Source organism: Austrofundulus limnaeus, unplaced genomic scaffold (assembly GCF_001266775.1).
Source record: "Austrofundulus limnaeus strain Quisiro unplaced genomic scaffold, Austrofundulus_limnaeus-1.0 Scaffold415, whole genome shotgun sequence".
NCBI classification, from domain to species: domain Eukaryota; kingdom Metazoa; phylum Chordata; class Actinopteri; order Cyprinodontiformes; family Rivulidae; genus Austrofundulus; species Austrofundulus limnaeus.
Window position 1 is genome coordinate 450,720 of NW_013952817.1, and position 6,260 is coordinate 456,979.

Genomic DNA, 6,260 nt, shown 5'->3' on the forward strand with positions numbered 1-6,260 from the left:
GTTAACGACATCTGGTGAAAATTTCATGTCATTAGCACCTCTAGTAATATATTTACTGAGAAAAATGTTGACTTGTTCAATATTTATTTTACCCACTGTACATGCACATACATACATATCTTTACACACATGTACATGTCATAACAATTGCACTTCACAAAACTATATTGCACATAAACCTGAGAAGTTCACTCGGAACATGTTGTTTATGTCTGAGTGATCAGCTGCATGGGCTCTGTTATAGAGTCTCACAGCAGTTGGAAGGAAGGCCCTTCTGAATCTCTCCTTCCCACATGGTGGATGCAGCAGCCTGCCACTGAAGGAGCAGCTCAGTGTTGTCAGAGTCCCCATCATGGGGTGGGAGATGTTGTTCAACAGGGATGACAACTTAGCCACCGTTCTCCTGTTCGTTACCACCTCCACAGGGTCAAGAGGGCATCCCAGGACAGAGCCAGCCCTCTTCAGTCTCGTCCTGTCTGCAGCAGTGATGCTGCTGCCCCAGCAGACCACACCCAAAAATGATGGCTGATGTCACCACAGAGTCATGAAAAGTCCTAAGGAGTGGCCCCCGCACCCTAAAAGACCTGAGCCTCCTCAGCAGGTACAGCCTGCTCTGTCATTTTTTGTTGATCACATTAGTGTTATTATTAGTCCAGTTTATTGTTCAGATGTATCCTAAGATATTTGTAGTTGTCCACAGCCTCAATGTCCATACCGTTGATGGTTAGTGGTCCTAAAGGAGGGTGTTTCCGCCTGCAGGAGTCAACCACCAGCTCCTTTGTTTTTCCAGTATTGCTGTGGAGGTGGTTCAGCTTGCACCAGTCCACAAAGTCCTCAGCCAGTTCTCGGTACTCCCTRTCGTCACCAGCAGTGATGAGGCCGACAGTTGTGGAGTCATCCGAGAACTTTTGTAGGGAAAAGTTGGTGGAGTTGTATGAAAAGTCTGAAGTGTAGCCGGTGAAGAGGAATGATTCCAGGACCGTTCCTTGTGGGGCCCCTGGACTGCAGATGATCCTGTCCGACACACAGCCCTGAGTTCTCACATACTGTGGTCTGCTTGTGAGGTAGTCCAAAATCCACGATGCCAGGTGATGGTCCACACAGATAGACTCCAGCTTGTCCCTCAGGACTGCAGGTCAGGTTGTGTTGAAGGCGCTGGAGATTAAAAAAAAACATTATCCTTACAGTCTCCTGCTGGTGTTCAGGTGAGAGAGAGGATGATGTAGCAGATGTATGACAGCATCGTCTACCCCAGTGCCAGGCTGGCCTACCAGTCATATGTTTTACAGCATGGAATTACCTTTCTCTATTTTAACTTAGTAACAAGTTGAATAAAGATTTATTTAATTTTTGTATTAAATGTCAGTAAATTTTATGATGGATGTTAACTGATTAGTTTGCTCCAATAGTCAAAGTAGTGTTTTGGTTGTATCGTGGCAGGAATGATGTAGACTACATTAGTTAAAATGAGACATGATAGTTCAGAATGCACCCTCAGCATCATTTGATACACATATTATTAGTATTATTTAACTGTGATGTAAAGATAATATTTAAGAAATCATGCATTGCACTCAGCCAACATTGCATTGCAACCCTCAGCAACACACAACATCACAGCCACAGGTCCCCACGCAGCAAGTAAAACTACTAGTTTTATTTGTTGACAGTGATGTGTTTTTAACATAATTATTACAGACCTTTTTATTTCTGTCACAGTTTTCTTTCTAAACAGACACAATCTGTGAGCTTTGGGCACTTTAGGATTATGAAGAACCAGCAAGGTATTGTATAAGTCAGGGCTTTTGAACATACAAAAATGATCGACAGCAGTAAATTACTAGTATATTTGAATTATACATTTTATCTAAAAACACATTGAGGTCCACTGTACTCTGCAGAACCCGAACCTTCCTGAACCCTTTGTACCTGTCAATATTCACCAGGCATGTACCATCCCCCTCATCCAGAAGACCTGGAAATCTCTCTCCACTAACCGCAAGTATATCAGCCTTCATACCCCTGATTATGCTTTAGTGGATCTACACATCAGCCAAMCTGCTGAAGAAGTGAGTACCGTGCAACAGGCTGTGGCCGATCCACCACGCCAGCACATCCTGCCAGGCCCATCCCCTGATTCCATGACTGATCCTGCTCCTCAGGACATGTCATCACTGCAAGATACCCTCCATGACTCCAACCTTATTGCCTGGYTGAATGATGAGTCTAAGGATATGCTGCGTAACGGCCCTGTACCAGCCCAGGAGACTATCATTTTGGATCCACCCTCTCCAAGGTACAGCCCATCCATGCCGGATCTCTCACCTACACGGTCTCAGCCGGTGGCAGATACATCTGCTGCAAACAATGCAGCTCTCCCCTCCCACCAGGCCCCTACTGACCTGCTGACCCTTTCCCCTGGTCCATCTGATGTTGATGTGGAGCTGGCAGCTCCACGCCCCCCTTTGTCGGGTACTACAGACACCCCCATCATCGGCGTGTGGAAGAAAGCCACCCCTCTTCCTCTATCGAGGCACACTTGGGCCCGTCAGTTGCAGAAGAGAGCGTTGGAAAACGCTCCCCACCTGCCCCCTCCACCTCTCACCAGYGGAGAGAGTCCAGCACTGGCAGGACCTCATATGGAGCCGTGGTGGACAGGGCGGTAAAAACCTGGCATCAGCCTAATGCCGAGGGGTATGACAAAAGATACCGACCAAACAAGATGGGGCCTCCCAAGACCCACACCCCCTTCACTCGGCCAGGACCCCCTGCGCCTCATCCCCATTATCCACCGTATGTCCCAGCCAAGATCCAACCACTGATTCCCCCTGCTCTTCTTTCTCGGGCTCCTAGGCCTGATTCCAAGGAGAGGGTGTCAAGGAACCTGGCTACACCGTCCGTCCCGAGAATTGGAATCAGACCAGCAGAGCCTCCTTTSGACTCTCAACAGAGAGGAGGACGGGACAGGAAGAGGAGCCACAAGAGGGACCGAGATGCATGCCAGAGGAAGAGGAAGATCAAGAAGAAGAGAGAGCAGGAGTGATAATTATTAAATTTAATCAATTCTAATGCTGGCAAATAAATAACATGATTAATAATTATATGCTTAATTGCATAGTATGATTTAACTAATGTACTGTGATAATCAATGTGTTTTTAATGTAAGATGGTGATTTAGAAAGAAGTGTTATTGTGTGTCTTAAAATGAAGGAAGCGTGTGTGTACTATTTTGGATGATGAAAAGTACAGACTGTGATTCTGCAAAACAGAAGCAGCCAAAAAAAGCAGAAGTGTGGTTTTGTCTAGAATGTACCAGAGGCCCTGTGGTGAAAAACAAAGTGGTATTGACTCGCCACAAAAAGTGCCTGACACTCCTATTACCAGAATCAGCCAGATTACTTCACTCTGGGAAGTACAGAAAAGCCCGTGGTGGAAATTCCCAATCTTACCACAGAATAGTAAGGAGGTGGGTAAGCGGRCCCAAAAACAGTATAAAAAAGGAGCAGTTTCAGCTGTGAACTCGTCTTCTGGCCCCGACTGGAGAAGGGGCAGCAAGAAGGTGAGGACAGCCCAAGAAGAGGAGCAAGCAGATCCAAGAAGACATCTCATCTGGGACACGCTGACACACTTCTCTCCAGCGATCTACGGACCGAAGACCAGATTAAACCAGCCCAACTCTGAGAAGTCTTTTTTTAGGCAACAATCTGATGCTTTTCATGGAGGTAATGCCAACACTGCTCCAACCTGTCCYGCCATCCCAAATTAACAGAAAATGCCACACAACCTAGTCATAAAGTTAGGTCAGTGCCTTAGAGCTTTTTATTTTTATCACCATCAATTATTATTCAATATTTTTAATCTGTATAATCAAATGTGGCTTTTCTTGCAAATTCCTTTKAAACTGCCTACAGCATCATAAAGATGCCTGGACATTGGTTTTTAAAGCTTTTTTCTCTGATTGCCTGAGAGTGTTGTTACTTCTAAGCAACAAGGTGTTAACATATTAATGAGTGTGATTACTTTGAGGCCAAGAGATAATGATATGAGGTCAAAAATTTATAATAAGTTCATTTTTAATGGTTATTAGCCTGGGGAGATAGGATAACTCCCTTTAACAGTTCCCTTGAGACCTGCTGTACAGGTCACTAAACATCATCTTGGTCAAAGTAAGAAGTGCACATCCTAAGAGGGAGCGGCTACCAGGAACAGTGGTGACCGGCAGCTGGAGGCGTCCTGAGATACTACGCTGATCCAGAGGCCGGGGTTCAAGAAGGGAGCGACCACTGGAAGGAAGGTAGCTGGAGGCCGAGCTAAAGGCTCCCGCCCCTGTCTCCTGGAGGAGACACGCCGGACACGGCCACACAGGCCACCCCAGGTGGCTGTAAATCTGGTCCATCACCTCCAAACCAAGGGGGAGACATTTTTTCCTCTCCAAGACCCATCAGTGTTCTTGTGGGTAAACTGGGGGAGGAGTCACACAGGAAAACAAATCATACATTATATCTAAAAACACATTGAAGATCTCTAGTATAATGATGTTGTTATGGACTAATTATCTATCTGTTTCACCTTGACGCTGTCCAGTACTCATATATCTTATGATCAATGTCAGTCTGTTTGCCAGACGTCAGGACTCCGGCAATGGACTAACCTCTCTTGTCTGAGTAGGTAACTCTTTGGGCTAAGCACCCTGTTATTGGCTGGGCAGTTAAAGTTGGTGATCTGTGATTGGTTATAAGCACGTCAAATGATGTTATCATGGTGTATATTATTGGCTGCTTTCCGCTGACGCGTCAGTCACAACTCAGCCCATTTCTTGATTGACTGCTGCTGGGTTGTTGCTCAGAATTAAATCATTTTTGATGACCATACACACAGACTTTCTGTGCATTTATTCCAACGTGTTTCTGCATTCTTGGTAAATCATTTCCACGACAGAATTTGGCGTTGTCGAGAGGCAGCTACGAGGACCGGAAGATTGCCCGCAGCAGTCGACTGTTTTCCTCGGAGATCCACCGGAAAATGGAGGCTGACAAAGCTGACCTGTCTTTCTCTGCTGATTGTGTCCGGGTTTTGTGATCTGTCCTTAATTCGGCCGCTGTGGGTAACCTTTTGGGACTGGAGCTGAAAAAAGAACCTGTCTGTGGCAGAAACACAGTGAGCTAATATTTTCATTAGCACCTTATGCTAAAGAGCTACGGCTAATTTTTCGGCCCACATACATTGAAATTATAATTGTCAGACGCTGGTCTGGTTTTCTGCGACTGTATTGACACTAGCCGAGGTAAATGTGGGAGCAATTCATTCCATGTCGAGTTAAAAATGGGGAGCTTAGCTTTCTGTTTTAATGTAGCCAAGAGGACAGTGTTCATCTTACGTGAGTGTAGGTAGTTTAAAATGCTTAAACTGCTGAGGGAAAATGTAATTTTCCGTCTTGTTTCTATTGAGGAGACAATTGTAGGCTAGAAGTCATTTCAAGTGACGGCCATGGTAAACAAATATGGCGCTGAAAGCCGTGAAAAAGTGTCTGAGGGTATGGAGTCTGATAAGTTGGCTTCCCGGACGGTAGCTGTTTTCAGCTTTAAAACAGCTCAGCCGCTTTCTGGGATCGCTTAGTGGAATGTGATTCAAAGCCTAAATCAAGAAGAATGATAAAGGTTGTTTTGAAACATTTTTTTGATCAAGGTCTTTTTATTAATAATTTTTTCAACATAAACCACAAAAAAGAACAGACTTTCAAAAACACAAAACAAAACACACACACCCAAAATCCCTCCCATCTCTCCCCACCTATACCGGATCTACTACGTAACATGAATCCATCATGTATTCATACATAAGTCAAAACAGTGCACAGTGTATGATAAAGAACCAATATTTGACCTTTACACAAAATTATCTGCCAAACTTTTTTCTACATAAGATATAAATGGCTGCCAGATGTCAAAAAATTGTTTACAGATCCCCTAACAGTATATCTAATCTTCTCTAAATGAATGTAAGACATAACTTCTCTTAACCAATGACCTTATACTGGAGGATGTGGATCCTTCCATCGAAGAAGAATAAGTCTTCTAGCCAGTAGAGAGCAGAAGGCTAACACCGTCCTCTGATGCTCACTGAGGGAAGCTTCTGCTGGAGCCACCCCAAAGAGAGAGAGAGATGAATGGTGATGGATGAACAGTTCATCCAAATACTCCTGAAAAGGTGTCAAAGATGCCTTGCCAGTATCCATGTAGCTTTGGACAGGACCAGAATGT

General features: G+C 44.7%; 1 protein-coding gene across 1 annotated transcript; it reads right to left on the minus strand.

The window, feature by feature from the left end:
* Positions 1-35: 35 nt before the first annotated feature.
* On the minus strand, positions 36-1,154 carry LOC106528978 (CCR4-NOT transcription complex subunit 10; the record flags this gene model as incomplete). The annotated part of the gene is given in 1 exon segment (XM_014024272.1): positions 36-1,154. A coding segment is annotated over 1 exon segment (260 nt), but the record flags the coding sequence as incomplete, so codon positions are not given.
* Between the last annotated feature and the right edge of the window lie 5,106 nt (positions 1,155-6,260).